Consider the following 16,355-nt stretch of genomic DNA (forward strand, 5'->3'; position numbering starts at 1 on the left):
ATTCCAAATAGCAAGATTTCATTCTTTTTGATGGCTGAGTAATATTCATATACACACACATACACACATATATGTATATATATACACGCCACATCTTCTTTATCCATTCATTTATCAATGGATACTTGAGTTGTTTTCATATCTTGGTTATTGTAAATAATGCTGCAGTAAAAAGGGATGCATATATCTTGTCAGATTAGTGTTTTTCACTTTAGGGGGGTAAATACCCAGTAATGGAATACCTAGATCAAGGGAATTCTATTTTTAATTTTTTGAGGAACCTCCATACTATTTTCCACAATGATTGTACCAGTTTACATTCCTACCAACAATGCACAGGGGTTCCATTTTCTCCACATCCTTACCAACACTTGCTCTTTCTTATCTTTTTGATTTTAGTCATTCTGACAAATGTGAGGTGATATCTCATTATATATTTGATTTAAATTTTCCTGATGATTAGTGACACTAAGCAACTTTTCATGTGGCAATTGGCCATCTGTATTTTTTCTTTGGAAAAATGTCTATGTAGGTCCTCATCTACTTTTAATTGGATTATTTGTTTTTTTGGTATTGAGTTGTATAAGTTCTTTATATATTTTATTTTATTTAAAGATTTTTATTTATTTATTCATGAGAGACAGAGAGAGAGAGAGAGAGAGAGAGAGAGAGAGGCAGAGACACAGGCAGAGGGAGAAGCAGGTTCCATGCATGAAGCCTGACGTGGGACTTGATCCCAGGTCTCCAGGATCACGCCTTGGGCTGAAGGCAGCGCTAAACCACTAAGCCACCTGGGCTGCCCAAGTTCTTTTTTTTTTTAATTTTTATTTATTTATGATAGTCACAGAGAGAGAGAGAGGCAGAGACACAGGCAGAGGGAGAAGCAGTCTCCATGCACCGGGAGCCCGATGTGGGATTCGATCCCAGGTCTCCAGCATCGCGCCCTGGGCCAAAGGCAGGCGCCAAACCGCTGCGCCACCCAGGGATCCCCCAAGTTCTTTATATATTTTAGATGTTAATCTCTCATCAAATATATTATTTGCAAATATCTTCTCCCATTGAGAAGGTTGCTTTCTTGAATTTTGTTCTTTGTTTTCCCTCCTCTATCTCTCAATGTTACCATTAGAGATAAATATACCAAAAGTAATAAAGTAATAAAGGTAACAAAATAATTCCACCATATATGCCACAGATAAAGGCTGTACTTTTTGTGAGATTTTTAGTCACCATGCAAAATGAGAGACAAAAAGATTTATGTTCTAAGAGATGTTTCTTTTGAGTATAGAAATTATAAGGATTTGTAATTTGGATTATGAAAATAAGGACTCTAGGGGCACCTGGGTGGCTCAGTCAGTTAAGCATCTGATTCATGATTTCAGCTCAGTTCATGATCTCAGGGTCCTGGGATCAAACCCTGCCGCAGGCTGCATGCTCAATGGGAGTCTGCTTGCGGTTCTCTCCATCTCTTTCTGCCCCTCCTCCCACTCACGTGCACACTCTCTCAAATGAGTAAATATATCTTAAAAAATAAATAAAGCCCCTACATGCCCTACTGTTTTCATTTAGCAGTGTAATCACCTAATTGAGTGTTCTAGAAGATTCTCAGGAAGCTAAAAGTGATCTTTATTGATTAAATTCCTATAGAAATTATTCAGAGCCCCAACAAGAGTATAATACACAAGGGTAAGGAAATGAGTAAAGGAATGGTGGCACAAAGAATTGGCAGCATGCCATGGTAGTTAAGAATGTGCGCTGCTGAACTGCCCTGCTCAATTCAGTGACTGAATCTAGTGACTCACTGATTGTGTGACCTTGCATAGGTTACCCATTGACCATTCTGTATCTCTAATTCCATACTTACAAAGTAGAAACTACTGCGTATGAAAAGCCTCTTGCAAACTGCCTAGAGTTCAGCGCTCAGTAAATACTGGATGTTCTTGTTTTTACCAGTATCTATGATCAGCTACAATAAGACATGAAGAGTATCACTGCTATTAATTCTAAAATATCCTTAGTGAATCAGGATTTCATTTATACTTATTAAGGTGCTAGAAATTTATGGAGGTTGAAGAAATTGATGGTTTACGGACTACTTCACCATGCCATACATTTATAAATATCTCACTAAAATGATAAGGTAAATATAGCACAATGATAAATTTAAAGTCAGTTCAAATGTATAAAAGAAATTTAAGAAAATGATCAAATCCATCCAAAACTGTACATATAATCTGTGTTATATGTGTAAAAATTATAAAATTTTAAAAAATCTGTTTGAAAGACTAGTCAAGTTCTTTTCCAATTTAGTACAAGTTGAAATTTTTATTCTATTTGAAGATCTGTATTAGCTACATCCACATATTCTAATATGCTCCTTTCTTTCCAGCAATTACTATTTCTCATCAATAGCACCCTAAGGCAATGCGTGTATCTATATGCAACAAATACTGAAATTATCCAATCTCTTCAACCAGTGTGAAGAATTTAAGAAATTAAACCAATTTGGTGGAATAGATAAGAAAAGGTGCTTCCTTTAGATCCCCTGCCTTTTTGCACTTTCATTTATTCATTCATTCAAAACCTACTATGTGCCAGGGCAATGCACAAACCAGAACCAGAGATGGTTACCATGGCGCCTCCCAACTAACACGAAATAGGTTTTTGACTAGTTAACACAAAACAGACAAATTAGTTTAAGGACCAGGAGATAAGGGACTCTTAACAATTTAATGGTCCTGCCTTTTTGATAAGGCAATATATGTCAGCTGAGACCTGAAAGACAGAATGTACCAGCAAGTAAAAAGCCAAAAGACTGGAAAAACAAAAATTTCCACCAGACAGAGCTAGAAAGAGCTGGCTGGGCAAAGAAATAAAAGACCATTTCAGGCTGATCTTTATTATTAATGCCCTGGGCTAATTTGCCTGACTATTCCCAGCTACTCATCTAAAGAAACGATGACCTACTAAGGTCAGTGTTTCTGCTCTTTTTCTCCACAGCACTTACCACTTCTAACATACTATATAATAGTTATTTTTATACTATACAATAATTATTTACACTATACAATAGTTACTTATTATGTTCAGTCCTACCCTTTCCTCAGATTAAAGCTCCTTGAAGATACTCCCACATGCCTAGATCAGTTTTTGGCATTCAGTAAGTGGTTAATAAATATTTACTAAATGACTGGATGAATTTCTATACTCACAGATGGACTCACATGAGGAACCATCCCACAAACTGGAGACCCTCCAAAATAGAATCGCCTTCTAATTAAGTAAAATACTTAATACATATTTTAAATTTAATGAGATAAGAGGATCTTACTACCATACACTAGAATGAATTATGTTACTGCTTTTTTTTTAAGTAGAGCTGTTTCTTTTTTTTTTAATTTTTTTTATTTATTTATGATAGAGAGAGAGAGAGGCAGAGACACAGGCAGAGGGAGAAGCAGGCTCCATGCACCGGGAGCCCGATGTGGGATTCGATCTGGGATCTCCAGGATCGTGCCCTGGGCCAAAGGCAGGCGCCAAACTGCTGCGCCACCCAGGGATCCCATGTTACTGCTTTTCAATGACAGCAGATAGTACAAGGTTTCTTGCCAGTGATAGGAATTAAAATTTTCCCAAGGGAAATTTTCAAAAAGGTACCTTTTATCTTGTTCCTTATAGTGTCCTCTCAGCTTCTAACCACTCACCCACCAGCTCATTCTAGCCAGTTCGATGGGATTTAAAGATTGCTCAAAAGCCTTGCCCTCTGCTTACTGATCAAGTAGACTTTCTTCCCATGTTCACCTCTCAAATTACACCAACTCTGTCCAACATCTACCAGCTGCCAAGCCACACCTTTATTTTTCCTGGCCATCTCCATACTGTGCTAGCACTCAGACTCTCCTCCATTTCACAACTCAAACATCGTTCTTGTCTAATCTAATAGCCACCCCGCCAACATCCAACTCCTGATTCTTCTATTTAAAAGGGTTTCAGAAAAAAAAATAAAAAAAAATAAAAGGGTTTCAGAATGAAAAATACCTTCTTCCAGATAATCCATTTCCCTTCAAGAGAACATGCTTATTACCCACTTTGAAGATTAAAGATAGGCAACTCCTCTATCTGCTACATAAAATGTATTCAACACGGAATTTATTTAGAGTTTTAATCCGATGTGGATGGATATTGTATACCTACAATATTTGTGGCCTAAATTTGCAGTGCCTAAATTTTTCTACAGTGAAGCACAAGATGATGGTCCTAATTGGATATTATGGCATATAGATTGTTTCAGTAACAAAAAGGGATACACGGAGAATGGAATATAAGGGGTCTAGTATCTCAAGTTGAGTTTATTGCTTTGCATCAGTCCTGAGAGAAATGGCTTCAGCCATTTAAGCCAATGCAAGAGCCATTATGACCCTTACAGGCAAAATAGGGTCAAAAACTATCCTAAGATTATGTCTTGTCCAGAATTTTAGGAGTAATGGCTAGAGTGACCATTCATATTGATAACCCTGCCAGTAGCCTGGCTTCACAGTTCTTAACTCCAAAGAGTTGTTCATTTCTGTGATGCCACAGTCTCTCATAAGCACCCTGCTATTGTGAGAAATGGTTCTACCCTCTAAGATCTCAGCCTTTGAAACTTTACACTCTGCCTCCTATCCTTTTACTATCATTACCACTGGATGTGCTGTATATGCTCACTTGTTCCACACTTGGCTCTGCGTGCCTCCTCCTCCAGCTTGGATCTCATGATCAGCCTTCCCACCACTGTCCCCTCGATAACACCTACATATTCTGATGTCCTCCTCTCCCAACCTTCTACCCCTCCTACCCTGACTTCCTTCAGTCTCTGCTCTCTGTACAGCTGGGTGAAGGCAGGAAGGAAAGTCATGTACATGCCCCCAGTGGCCCCACATTAGTATTCATCCCATATATTCTCAGGGGGATTCTTACTGAGAAAAGCCTTCTATGACTTTTCTAGCGACTAGGTGACATGTACTCCATGACTATCCGTTCAATGCCTCTACTACCCCACTTTTTACTACTCCTTGCCCTATTGCAATCTGGCTTATCTCCACTTCTATTTCACTAGAAAAAAATGTCATCGTAGCCACTAATGTCATGTTCTCCAAATCCAAAGAACACCAATATTTGTTTGGATACCAGAAAGCCACTTCTATCCTCCCTTTTGCCTCCTACTACAGAAGCTAGAAGAGTAGATTCTCACCCCCTAGCCTCTTTCCTACTGAAGGAGACCACGTGATCCATTTCTAGCCAATAAGATGTAAGGGAAAGTCATTTGGGGGCTTCTGGGAAACAAATTTACTTAGAACTTGAGAGAAGAGTTTGCTGGTATTATTCTCCCTTCTTCCCATCCTGGAACATAGATGTAATGCCCAGAAGTGAAGTAGTCATAATGTGACCATTAAGTGACACGTTTGAGGGCAAAGAAGTGCTAATAGCTTAGCATGAAGGAGATAGAAGAGGCGAGATTCAATACGCAGTTGAACCCTTTTGAAAGAGCACTGGAATCATCAAATCCAGATTTCCTGAGATGGAAGAAAAGTAATCTTTATTTATTTATATAAATATTTATTTAAGCTACTGTTTCTGTCACTTGATATTAATTTACATATTTGTCACTTACAGTAAGCAAGAAACATTCCTAACTAATCTAGATGCTTTTCAGTCATTAGTTATTAGTTGTCTCTAGTTGAGCACTTCTTTTTTTATTTTTCCTTTGGGTCCAGATGTTTCCTACACTCTCCTGGTTTTCTCCCTACTTCTCTGGTGGCTCCCTTTCAGTCTTCTCTGTGAGCCCCTCTTCCAGGGCCCACACTTTATATGCTGGGATTCCTTAGAGTTCCATATGAAAACCTCTTTTCTTCTCCTTCTGTATAGCTTCAATTATTATCCGTAGACTAACAATTCCCAAATTGCCAGCCCAGACCCGTACTGATGCAAATATTCAGTTACCTGTAGGCATCTTAAAGTCATTATATCCAAAGGTGAACCTAGCTTTACCCCTAAGCCTGTGATTTCCCCTGTCATAGTGAATGGCACTACCACTACACATTTAAGAATCCCAGGAATTAGCCTAGGCTCTTGCACACACTTTATTCCTTTCCCCCTAAGCCCAATCACTATGGAGCCCATACATCCATACCCAATGCTGTCTTCCTTGATCAGGTCACTACCACCTCTAACCAAGATGACTGCACCAGTCTCCTGACTGGTCCCCTTGATCCAGTATCCACTCTTTTGCTAAAGGGATCCATTCTGAAGCAATATTTGATCACATCAACTCTCCTGCTTAAAGTCCTCCATCACCTTCTAGTTAAGATATACAAAGTCCTTAATCTGGCTTTATGACTTCACCCTTGAGCTTCATGTCTCTCCTCTGCCCCACTCTGAATCTACACTCCAGCCACCTATGCTTCTTGCAGTTATGCAGCCCTACGTAAGCATTCATGTTCTCTCACCTCCAAGCCTTCATACATATTATGCTTGCTTCTTAAAGCATTCTTCTCTCTTTTCTCTTTTTCAAAAAAAATTTTTAAAGATCTTATTTATCTATCATCTATCTATCTATCTATCTATCTGAGAGAGAGAGAGAGAGAGAGAGAGAGAAAGCAAAAGTAGCAGGGGGTAGGGGGTGGGCAGAGGGAGAAAGAGGATCTAAGGCAGACTCTGTGCTCAGTGTGGAGCCTAACTCAGGCCTTGATCCTACAACCCTGAGATCATGACCTGAGCTGAAACCAAGAGTCAGACACTCAACCAACTGAGCCACCCAGGTGCCCCTGCCTCCTTTCTTCCTGAAATTTTCTTCTGATTCTTGGAATCTCCCTTTCTATGGGAAGCCTTCCAGCATACTTCTTCAGCATCACTTCTCTATGTTTCCCTGGGACCCATTATTCCTCCATCATTGGACTCATCACATTTTATATTGTAACGTATTTAATTTGTTGGTTTTCCTCACTACAGTGTAACTCATCTATCTCATTCCCATTTTGTCCTGAGCACCAGCATAGCAGGAGCTTAACAATTATATTTTGAATGAACATTTGAAATTTTTTCAAGCCTTCCACATGACTCCTCCCCTTCGCATTCATTTCTGCTGTGTCCTTACTTAAGTTAGGAACACTAGGGCAGCCCGGGTGGCTCAGAGGTTTAGCGCTGCCTTCAGCCAAGGGTGTGATTCTGGACACCTGGGATCAAGTCCCACGTCGGGCTCCCTGCATGGAGCCTGCTTCTCCCTCTGCCTTTGTCTCTGACTCTCTCTCTCTTTCTGTCTCTCATGAATAAATAAAATCTTTTTTTTTTTTTTTTTTTTAAAAAGGAACACTATCTAGCACATAGTAGATATTGAGTGTGGTGGACACTGGGAGTTGATTATCCAAAATCTACTCTTCCTCTTTACTGTCACAGCTCAGTTTTTCTACGGAGATACGTAATACCCAGCTAAGTACTCAGATTCCCAGCCTCCCTTCTAGCCAGGTGTGCTCTGTGACACACTTGCGGCCAATGAGAAGTACCAGAAGCCTTCTGGAGAGTGGTGAGGCAGCTATGTTTTGAAGAGAACTTGGGTCTGTGAAAACAGCATGGACAAGGTACCAGCCCTGGGCTGCCCACCTTGAGACTTTTTATTATGTAAGTAAAGTAAATCCCTATCTAAGTTACTTTTGGTTAGGCTTTTTTTTTTTTTAATTTTATACACCAAAGCATTCCTAAGTTATGCTTATGGCCTCTTCCCAGCTGTCAATTTATTTAACTTCTCAGAGCTTTCAAGGCTTTATCTAGATCTACCCAGGTAAGGCTCGATTCCCTATTTTATGAAATGAACCAGTAAAACACATGATTTTGCCACCCACAGGAATAATGGCCATTTTGTTAAATAAAACAGAACAAAGGTAATAACTTTACATGATTCCAGCAGATCTAACCTCATTCTCATTTTTTTACCACCTCCCACAGAAGACACAGCTTTCATGAACTATATGTGTATCTCTCCAGTTCTTTAAAAATATTTTATATAGTACTTGCTTCAGCAGCACATAGACTAAAAATATTTATATGTATAAATTTATTTATGCATAATGAAGTATTTGTGTGAGCTTATACAATTATTTAATCTATAAATAAGGATGATTTCATCTCATTTTGGCATATACTTATGCCTCACTTTTTTTCTCTTATTGCATTAATTAATTAAGATCACCAAACCAATCTTAATTAGTAGCAATATAGCGGGCAGTGTGGTCTTAAAACCAACTTTACTAGCAGTACTTCTAGTATTTCACCATAAAGATGATGAATTGTATGAGACTTATCAGGTTAGTTTCTTTTTATTCCTATTTCCTAAGCGCTTTCTTCCCCCCAGTCATGGGTGGGTATTGAATTTTACTAGCCCATTTGGTAAGTATTTCATTTCAGTTATTGCACATTATACATTTACTTGAGAATAATAGCTACCAACAATATTTTATGAAATTATTTCCTTGTAATGCTTTAGGTCATGATATTTTAAAGTCTTTAACATTTGATCAGCATTTCTTAAAGCATTTAAATTTCAGATTGTCATCATTTGGTTGATGTAGTAATTGGTCTCTGGGACTCAGTCTGGTTGCAGCCGACTGCTGTGTCCTGAGAGGACTCAAACAACTCCCTGTAGAGGCCCATGTTAAGAGGCCACTTGTCAACCATGTGAGTGAGTGTTGTGGGCTAAACTGTGCCCCTCACCCCCCCAAAAAAATTTATATGGTGACGTCCTAACCCTTTGCATCTCAGAGTGTGACCTTATCACACCTTATCTGTAAAAAGGGCTTTTACAGAGGCAGGGAAGCTAAAATGAAGTGATTAGGGTAAACCTTAATCCAATATGACTGGTGTCCTTACAAAAAGGGAAAATTTGGACCTAGACATATGCACGGGAGGAAGACCGTGTGGAAGAGACGTGGGGAGGAAATGCCATATAAAAGCCAAGGAGAGAGACTAGAATGGATCCTCAGAAGGAACAAGCCCGTGGACACCTTGATTTTAGACTTTCAGTCTCCAGAATTGTTAAATCTGTAAATTTCCCCTGTTGAAGCCACACTGTCTGAGGCTTAAACTTCATCACAGTAGCCTATTATTAGCTAAAATTTCCCCCACCAAATCCCTATGGTGACGCTGTGACCCCCAGTATCTGACTGTATTTAGAGATAGACTTTAAAGAATTAATTAAGGTTAAACGAGGCCTTTACGGTGGGTCCTAATCCGATATTACTGGTATCCTTATATAAGAAGAAGAGATTAGGACCCAGATATAGACAGAGGGAAGATCCTGTGTGGACACAGGAAGAACACAGCCATTTACAAGCCACGGAGAGAGGCCTCAGAAGAAACTGCCCCCCGCTGAAAATATAATCTCTGACTTCCAGCCTCCCAGAACTGTGAGGAAGTAAGTCTCTGTGTAAGCCACCCAGTCTGTGGTTCTTCATTGTAGCAGCTCTAGTCCACTAATCCAGTGAGCTGCCTTCCAAGTGGACGTGCAGGCCCAGGGTGGCCTTCAGATGACTGCCACCACACGAGAGACCTGGAGCCATAGCCATCCAGCTAAGCTACTCCTAAGTTCCAGGCCCCCAGAAACTAGAATTAATAAATGTCTGTTCTTGTTTTAAATCACTAAGCATTGGGTTAATTTGTTTATGTACAACAGATAACAAATACTGTAGATTAAGAAGAAATAATTAAGTTTATAATAATAAATTCTCTTTCATTGGTAAGCTTAGGAAAATACCATACACCTTTCATAAGGTATTGTATTTTTTGATTTATCAATGTAGCTGGACAAACCAGAAAACTAAAACATTATATGTGGGGATAAGCAGAACTCCTTTCTGGCAGTGTTTTTCCCGGATAGCAGTCCACATTAGCCAAACTAGCAGGGGCTCTAAACTGGAGCACTTTCTAAAGAAAAGGAAAAAAAAGATCAGAGCTTCACACTTGGCAGTGTCGCACACAGTACCTTTTGATGGCCACCAGCTCTCCGGATTCGTTACTCTTGCCCATCAGCACACTCCCATAGGTCCCGTCCCCCAGCTGTCTCATGGTTGTGTACCGGTTCATCGTGGAAAAATAATGCAACAGAAGTTGTTGACTGAAATGATTCCTTTGTTGAATATAAATTTAAAAGCTTCTTTATTTTTGTTTCTTCCCCTCAGATGGTTGTTGCTACATGGGTGACAGGTTTGTCATCATTAGACACAGGCTCTTCCCCAAGATTATGTAGGTTCATGAGATATACCAATAAGGAATCTGGCAAGGAAAAAGTGCTTCCATTCTTATGAACACCCTATTAAAAAAAAACACAAGAATGAAAAATTTCACTAGTGAATCTCATTTATGAATCTCTTTTATTAATGAATAAAAATGTTCATTAATGAATCTCTTCAAAAAAATTTACTGGTAATCTAAGCACAGGGAAGAATTATAATATAGATACCAATGTGTTTGTCAGTAGTCCTTGGAATGCAGTCTACATATAACAGACTGATAATACTCATTTATGAATACTTCATTTACATGGTGCTATGCTACTTATCCCATGAATACTCAGTAAATACTGGCTTCATGATTTGTAGGATTCTTTCTATACTGAACATAATCTATATTATTCCAAATCAGACACTGGAAAATCAGACAACTAACTACACTAAATCCATTCTTGGAATCAATTTTTACATTACATTTAATTTGGCCCATGATCCCTTATTTGTGAAGCTCCTGGGCTGGATGTGTCTGGAATCCAGGAATCTGTACATTTTAGAAAAGTAATACAGGGAATATTCCACAGGTTATGGAACACCTCCAAAGCAGTACCTTAATGAGGCTGCAGAAAAAATGTACAGACCGGACACTCAGTAAAATAAATGATGGCTACACTGGCATCACATCATTCAGGTAGCATTACGTTGCAGTGTTGTACAAATTTATTTCAAATTTTTCATTTCTTCAGAGCTTTGTGAATTTTGAAACAACAGATAAAGGATTGTGGATCTGTATATATTAGAAGGGTACAGGTTTCAAGTAGGTTCTGATTACTGCAATTAAAGAAAAACAGAACACTCGGCTTTACGGTGTACCCGAGTACAACATTCAATAGTTTCATCCCTTTGTTCTCTCTTAGTTCTACACTTCAAGGAACCATTTCTCATTTTCATACCTAGAATTTATCATTCTTGTATTGCTTTTAAAAATCTCTGTCATTCTGTTATAAGGCTATATGCTGAGTTGCAGATGGTAGCAAAATGCTTGGCACCATTTGTTCTAAAATGCCTTTTATAATCTGATGCTTCATTCAAAGATTACTTTTCTTTCACTGTAGCACTGTTTCATTTCCACAAAATAAAGTCATAGAAATTATTATACATAGAAATTTAGGACCCACAGGGATATAGTGTAGTTGTCAGTACCTAAGATTTCCAAAAGCAAATCTTCCTCTTCTTCTTCAGGAGGAAGAAGCAAATATGCAGGGAAGGACAATAAAACTATGTTGTTTCCTCTTACAGGAATGTATTTGCCCATAGGGAATGTGGGAAGAACCCTGTGGAACTTTTAAGTAACAAGGAGTGTGCATTAGGGTATCGTTTATTTTACTTTATATAGATAATACCCTCTTGAAAGTCATGTGTGAATTAATTTAGGCTGTGCTAACTGTGGCCAGGATCTTAAAAAAAAGAAAAATCACAATAATAGATACCAGATCTGTTTCGGGGTTCTTTCTGAGCTTAAGTCTGAGCAAATGGCCTTAGCAGATGCCAGAAAATGATTCCCCATTTGCCTGAAAAATGAAGTTTTTTGTAAGTGGTCTTTACATTATACATACACATGGATTTGAAATATTAATGCATTTATATAAAGGAAGTCAACACCCCTTCTGTATGGTTCCTGACCCAAACTTGTATTTGCTTTTCTTAATTTTTTTCTTTATCTGTATAAGGAAATATATTTTTGAAAGATCTTTAGAGTTGTTTATTTTTTTTAAAGATTTTTTTTTTAAAGCCATCTCTACATACAACATGGGGCTTGAACTCATAACCCCATGATCAAGAGTCACATGCTCTTCCAACTGAGCCAGCTGGGCACCCCTGCGTTTTTATTTTGTACTCTGTGCTATGATTAAACAAAAAATGGATTAAAATGTATTTATTCTTATCATTTAGAATTTTATTAAATCAGTATTTTGCAATTTATTATCAACAAGTTCACCTGACCTTTTTCCTAGCTACCTTATTTAAGGTGATATATGTCTCCCTTTTAAGGAAAAGTCCTCTCTATAGGCTTACTGATCCCTTCTGCTTAAGTAACAATACAGAGAATGTATTTATCGATGAGGCCACAGTGTTCATTGTATTATAATCTATAATATCATGTATCTATAATCAATCAGAGAATCAATGATGGATTTGGTCTAGGCCTTGCATTAGGTTTGAGGCTGCTCATGTTTGGTAGGGTAGTCCCCAACTTCTAAACAATCCATTCTTACTGGCTTTTACTAATACACTAAAGGAACTACCTTTAGTGTATTAGTAAAATTTAGTGATTACTAATCACTAATACAGCTAAAGGAACTACCCCCACCCCCACCTCTGCTTCAAAACCATGCAGTCTCTGCCCCACCATGAAAGCTGCCCACCCCTACCTCCACCTTAAGATTCCTAACATAATTCCTCACCCTAAAATACCAAGATGCTACTGACCAAATGGAAATTGCAAGTGGTACTCCCTACCCCTACTGGACTCCGGGGCTGCATCTGGCACTATATGCAGGACACTATAAAAATAATAGGCCAGAAACAGTGGAGGGAAAAAAAGTAGGAGTACAGGAAGAATGAAGTCTAAGGAAAGCTCCCCTTATGAAAATTAATTTAATTCAGAAATTCAGTGAAACAACAGCATCATCATTTCTTTCATGTTAATATCTAATTAAGGACAAGCACTGAGGGTCTGATAGGCAGGAAGTAATATAGGCAATTCTGGAAAAGGACATATCGCATGAGAAGAAAATGAAAGAGGGAGCTGCCCAGGTAGGAACAGAAATGCAGAGTTGAGATGGTACAAGAAACAAAAGTCAAAATTTTACCCTGCAGTGAGTTAACCTCCAAAAGCGGAATTACCTCTTTCTTCCACTATTAAGACCATTAACCACCGCCACCCCCAGTAATACTGGCGCTACTACAGATCATTCACTCATTGATGACTTTCTGCAGTGGCCTGGAAACCCAACCATCTTTGGAGTGGAAATTGTAGAAACTTCATGCCAACCCTTACCAACCACTTTCCAAATAAACACTGGAAACACAGTTTGTTTTAAGTGAGGGTGGCTAAGCATAGGGTCTACTAATATTCAAGGAAGAATACACAAGGAATACAGCCACTCTCAGCTTTATCAGTCAGCGGGTGGAGTGATGAAGATCATGGATATGACATAGATTTTAAAAAGGTCTGATTTGTGGCTCCTAGAGAATCTCTCCAGTTTAAGCCCTACCTAACCTAAAACAAGTTTACATACTATACTCCCAAACAAAAACTTTAGAAAATCCTCTTTTGAGTCATATTAATTACAAAACAGATAGTTTTCCAGGGTTAGAAGCCCTGCATCCTCCCTGAAAATATAGACAACGGCTTCATGTAAAGAGGCACAGATATCAAGGTGAAAAAAATTTTTTTTTAAATCATTATTTCCATGTATCTACTCACTGATGGCACATGATCAACTACTTTAATCGATGTACCATAGCAAGTCCTCAACTAATTACTAGTCAAAAGCAATAGATACAAGTTAAGAAAACACAGGCTGCCTACAGGTCCCCAGTTCACTCACAGTAATATTTCTCTACAGGTTACGTTTGTTCTTCTCTGTTGATCTACAAACGATAAATTCTGCAAAATGGAGACGTATTGACGTGATTTCTTATGTATGATAATATTTCCATCTATACAGTTGACTCTGGAACAACATGGGTTTGAATTGTACATGTCCACTTATGTGCAGATTTTTTCCAATCAATATCGTATAATACTACTGTAAATGTATTTTCTTTCTGATTTTCTTAATAATAGGTTCTTTTGTCTCACTTACTTTATTGGAAGAATACAGTACACAATACATATATGAAATATGTGTTACTTAACTGTTTATGTCATCAGTAAGGTTTCTGGTCGACAGTGGGCTATTAAGTTAGGTTTCTGCTGAATCAAAAATTATACTAGAATTTTTGATTGTGCAGAGGCTCACATGCCTAATCCCTGCATTGTTCAAGGGTCAACTATATATATATTTCCATATATGTGTGTGTGTGTGTGTGTGTGTATATATGCAACAAGACAGAACACAAGTAAATGTAATACAACTATGATCCTTAATTTAACAGAACTGTTAGGAACTTGAAATTTTCTCTAATTAAGCTGCAATATTTAGTGACTTTCCTACAGCTAAACAAACCTTATATTTTGACTTAAGAGATTTAGAGGCTCAATTATAGACCAATATTAAATAAATACCCTTATAACTTCTCTCCCATTACAGTTTTCTTATTTTTATCTAAGTGTACAATTATTGTGCATTTAAGTGCACAATTACTGTAAACTTAAGCTGTATTCTCGATAGCCTCTGCCAGCTAAAAGGGATTTAGGATTAAAGAAGATTAACACAGAGGGCAAATGGAGGGTAAAACTTGTGTCTGCCAATCCCTGAACAGATAACGTCTGGAAATCTTCAACTTTTCTTTGTAGAACCTACTGTAATGATATCACTCCATCGCTGGCGTTAACGTTTGTTTAAACATAATAATGATAAAACGTCTTAAAAACCACTAAGTTGTGTGAAGAGCAAAATTTAAAAAAAAAAAAAAGATCTCAAAGTAACCAAGACATATGTTTACAGAAATGAAAAGGAGAGCTTTACAAGGGGGACAGCAAAGATTGCAGTATTTAAAAAATAACAGCATTGTGCTTTGTGCTAATATTCACAAATCATTCCAAAATTAACCAACATAAAATAAAACACCCCAACGAAGAGATCAAACATCCTTGCCCAAGGCCAGCTTTGCACTGGCAGTTAAGTGGCCCCTTGGGGTGGGGGGAGAGGCAGTAGTTTCTCCCTTCCTCCAGGCTGCCCACCTAAGGGAAGGAAAGCCTGTGCCTCTACCATTACTTCGGCTCAAAGAAATTCGTTATTAGGGCAGATGGTCTGCTCATTCAAGGTGATTATTTAAACATAATTAATCTCTTCTAGAATTGAAATTCCAAAGCCCCTAAAATCAGTTTCGTTGTTCCCCACTTCCCTGCCCCTAAACTTAAAATGTCTTATCAGCGGTAGGAAAGTTTCCATCTCGCCCTCTCTCTCCTCTTCTCCGCAAGCCAGGGCCCTCCCGGTACCAGTCCCCTGGGCCGGGGCCCTGCAGGTGCCCAGACAGGGGGCGTCCCCGGGGGCTTGGCGGGACCCAGCCGGGCGCCCCAGGCCACCCCGCGCCGCGATCCCGCTGGGAGTCCCCCGCGATGCACCAACGAGGACATCGCTATATCCAGCTTCTTTCTTTTCCCTCCTTTTTTATTCTGTAGTAGTTCTGAACGCAGTCCCGAGCTTCTCCCTCCTGAAAGTAGTTTCCCCTCCCGCCTGGGCAGCAGAGCGAGCGGCGGGGGCGGGGGCGGGGGCTCCAAACGGAGCCAGAGGTCGGGGCCCCGGTCCCTCGGACTGAGGGATGCCCGCCGTCATCCTCCCAGAACCTACCCATCCCATCCCATCCTTTAGGGGCGCGGGAAAGTGGTCCAGGGGACCCGGGGAGCCCGGCTCCGAGCAGGCGCCGGCGGACCCTACCCCGCTGCCCGCTTCGCGTCCGCCCGGGTCCTTCTCCCCGCCCCGCCCCCGCCCCGTCCCCCTCCCCCTCCCTCCCCGTCCCTCCCGGTCCCTCCCCCTACCAGAGTCCAGGCCCCTTCTCTCGGCGGAGGTTGGCCCCGGTAGGACGGGGCGCCCCGGGCACATGCCGGGCGGGCCTCGCGGGACGGGCTCGGGCTGGGTCGGCCGAGGGTGGCGGCCCCGCGGCCCGCTCGGGATCACCGGCCCCGCACCGGCCGCTTACCTCTCTCGCTCCCCTGTGAAGCTCTGGCGTCCTGTGTGTTCCGTCTCCTAGGAAACGGCGGGGGTGCGCTGGCGTCTGCGCTTCGGGCCCGCTTACACCCCGCCCACGGGGGCGTGGCCATCAGGACAGGCCCCGCCCCGTCCTGCAGGCCCCGCCTCCCTGGGCCCAGCTTCGTTAGCGCCTGCGCAGTCTCTGGTGCTCTCTGTGGGACTGGAGAAACTCTGGATTACCTTT

The 16,355-nt window shown here is 40.2% G+C and overlaps 1 protein-coding gene across 7 annotated transcripts in view; it reads right to left on the reverse strand.

Annotated features, from left to right (window-relative positions):
• MAK (male germ cell associated kinase) overlaps positions 1 to 16,251 on the reverse strand; it is a 62,351-nt gene extending 46,100 nt beyond the window's left edge. For 5 of the 7 annotated variants that reach the window (XR_007408469.1, XM_035710493.2, XM_035710492.2 and 2 more), the window contains exons 1-2: positions 15,961 to 16,115; positions 10,007 to 10,333 (exon numbers count right to left, since the gene is read on the reverse strand). Coding sequence is in view for 6 of the 7 variants with exons in the window: in XM_035710493.2 (XP_035566386.1) it covers positions 10,007 to 10,107 (101 nt within the window). In the remaining variant the exon portion in view is untranslated. The other 2 variants (XM_035710489.2, XM_035710490.2) reach the window with 2 other exon arrangements.
• Between the last annotated feature and the right edge of the window lie 104 nt (positions 16,252 to 16,355).

The sequence above is a fragment of the Canis lupus genome, chromosome 35 (assembly GCF_003254725.2).
Source record: "Canis lupus dingo isolate Sandy chromosome 35, ASM325472v2, whole genome shotgun sequence".
NCBI classification, from domain to species: domain Eukaryota; kingdom Metazoa; phylum Chordata; class Mammalia; order Carnivora; family Canidae; genus Canis; species Canis lupus.